This window comes from Arachis ipaensis, chromosome B03 (assembly GCF_000816755.2).
Source record: "Arachis ipaensis cultivar K30076 chromosome B03, Araip1.1, whole genome shotgun sequence".
Classification (NCBI taxonomy): domain Eukaryota; kingdom Viridiplantae; phylum Streptophyta; class Magnoliopsida; order Fabales; family Fabaceae; genus Arachis; species Arachis ipaensis.
Window position 1 is genome coordinate 21,328,286 of NC_029787.2, and position 2,566 is coordinate 21,330,851.

The 2,566-nt window shown below is 33.0% G+C and overlaps 1 protein-coding gene across 1 annotated transcript in view; it reads left to right on the forward strand.

The window, feature by feature from the left end:
* The window catches only part of LOC107632631 (protein ACCELERATED CELL DEATH 6-like), a 19,648-nt gene extending 18,100 nt beyond the window's left edge, over positions 1-1,548 (forward strand). Inside the window, exon 3 of the mRNA XM_021118375.1 lies at positions 586-1,548. Within this exon, the coding sequence (XP_020974034.1) occupies positions 586-1,281 (696 nt within the window). The 3' untranslated portion in view covers positions 1,282-1,548. The remainder of the gene's footprint in view (positions 1-585) is intronic.

Genomic DNA, 2,566 nt, shown 5'->3' on the forward strand with positions numbered 1-2,566 from the left:
TATAAATCTTTAATATCACTTTATTTTTATATTCTAATCAAACATATATTCACATTTTAACAGAAGTAATTCTTAACTAAGTCGAAGAAAAAAAAATTCTGTTATCGCATTAAAAACATGATAAATAGTAGCAGTTCGACTCCTCACTCCTCACTCCTCACAGTCCATATTAATATGTTTTATATTTTTTCAATGTCTTAATTTCAATAATTGTTTGTGTTGTTGGATTGAATTTTGACAAAACTTTTACTTGCTTTTATATTATATAATTTATGCACATATTTACAGGGTATGATGAAACCAAAATTTTTTTACTCCGTTGAAAAATGTTTTAGCTCCATATGATAGTAATGCGTTGAATATGTAATGGCAAAGTTTTAGGAGGTGTGTTAGTGAGCAATCATTTTTGTGATTTGTAGCCATCAAATAATTATTAATAACATTTTTAATAGTGTAAAATTTCATTCAATAATATAAAATTACTCATTTTTCTTTTACTGATTAGATAGTGGACAAAATTTAATAAAATTACTGGCCTAGACTTTTTCACTAAATAATATCAAAAGTCAACTGTTTGCTATGCAGTATTTATCTCTGATGATTTTATATTCTGCCGGAGTACCACAAAGTGAGACGGCAAGAAGCATGTTGCGTCGCCGCAAAGAGCCACCAAAAATAGATTGGATCAAAGACAGAATCAACACACTTATGCTGGTGGCCATTCTTATAGCCACAGTCACATTCGCAGCTGGTTTTGCCTTACCAGGCAGTGTCTACAGTTCCGACGATCCAGACCCAAACCAAAGAGGCATGGCAGTTTTGGTTCATAAACCAATGTTTCAAGTGTTCTCAGTGTGCAACACGGTGGCAATGTACAGTTCTACCCTTGGCTCTTTTGTTCTCTTGTGGGCCCAACTTGGTGACTTTCATTTAGCAGGAAGTGCGTATAATTTCGCTTTGCACATGGTTGCTGTGGCTCTTGTAACTACCTCAACGGCTTTTATGGCAGCTGTGCGTTTAGTTGTGAGCAACGTGCCCTGGCTTGCCAATGTCATAACCGTAATTGGAAGCATCTTTCTGTTATTGATCGTTTTTTTCTATGTTTTGTTGATATTCCCGTTAGGAACTCGTCATCCAGTAATGAGACATGTGGCTATCATTCTTATTAGGATTCTTATTCCGTTTGCGGGAACTTACGATAAAGTGATAGCTAAGGAGCATGATTCAAACTCTATGCAAGTAGTGAACAAGGCCAAGCAACAAGAGTTGGTGTCTGATTAAATCTCTTGCCTTGAGGATCAATAAGCCATTCAGTTGTGGAATTTTTCCAAGATTATGAATTATAATAACGCTCCATTGGCTTGGTTAGTTGGCATTGATAACAGTTTTATATCATTTGCTTGGATCGTCATCTACTTGGGCTTGATGAACTTGATTAGATTTGGCTTTATTTATTGGTGCCTCTCTAGTTTACCCCTTTTTTTTTTTTTCATTTTTTTAAATAAAGTAATGTCTAATTTGGTCTCTATAATTCTAAACAGGAATCAAGTTAGTCCAACATGTTTGATATTGACAGAAAAAATAAACATCTCCATCTAAACAAAATACTTAACCAATAAATCTAACCAAGTTATTATAACTACTTTTCAAATTATGCCCCTTCTCCTTCTCCTTCTCCTTCTCCTTCTCCTTCTTGGTTTCCTTCTCCTTCTCCTTCTTTTTTTCGTTTTTTTTTTGTTATTATCGTCACCACCACTATTACCTTTTCCTCCTCCTTTTTCCTTTTTTTGTTTGATTTCTTCTTTTCATTCGTTTTTCTCCTCCTCCTTCTCCATCATCATCATTGTTATCATTATATCGTCGTCGTCATCATTATCATCGTCATCATCGTTATCGTCATCGTCATCATCATCTTCTTTATTGTTATTGTCGTTATTATTATCGTTATCGTTCAAGTTTTGCCATAAATGGCGTTGTCTAATTCAAAATTAATTTGAATAATGTGTTTTTGTTCATAATTCAGTCTTGTTTGTGTGCATGTTTTCGAACTGAGTTTGCGTGTCGTAATCATTAAGTAATTTCGGTATAAAAACTAAGAAATTTATGTGTATTTGATAAGAATTTTCGGTGTTTTTTATTTTGATAAACTCTGCGTAATTCAAAACTCAGCACAACAATAAGGGTTCAATCCTTCCTTCTTCAAGGTGAGGGAGAATATTATTTACAACCCGATCAAAAAGCACACAATTTATCTGATTATTCCTGCACATTAACTTGCTAATGAGACAGTATTAAAGTGTTAATCATTCTATAACTACTTGTGTTAGGCCATGATAAATTACTCTAGGTCTTGTAACTGCTTCTTCTTTTTCATTATCATCATCTTCTTTTTTTTTCTTATTCATCTTTTCCTTATTGTTTTACCTTCTCAAAGTTCTTCTTATTTTACTCTTTTAAGAAGAATAAAAACAATGAACCTACATTCATTCAACTAAAATAAAGAAAAAAAAATACAGCATTAAAGATGATATTTTTGTGCTTTTGTAGCAAAATATCGGTGTAAAAC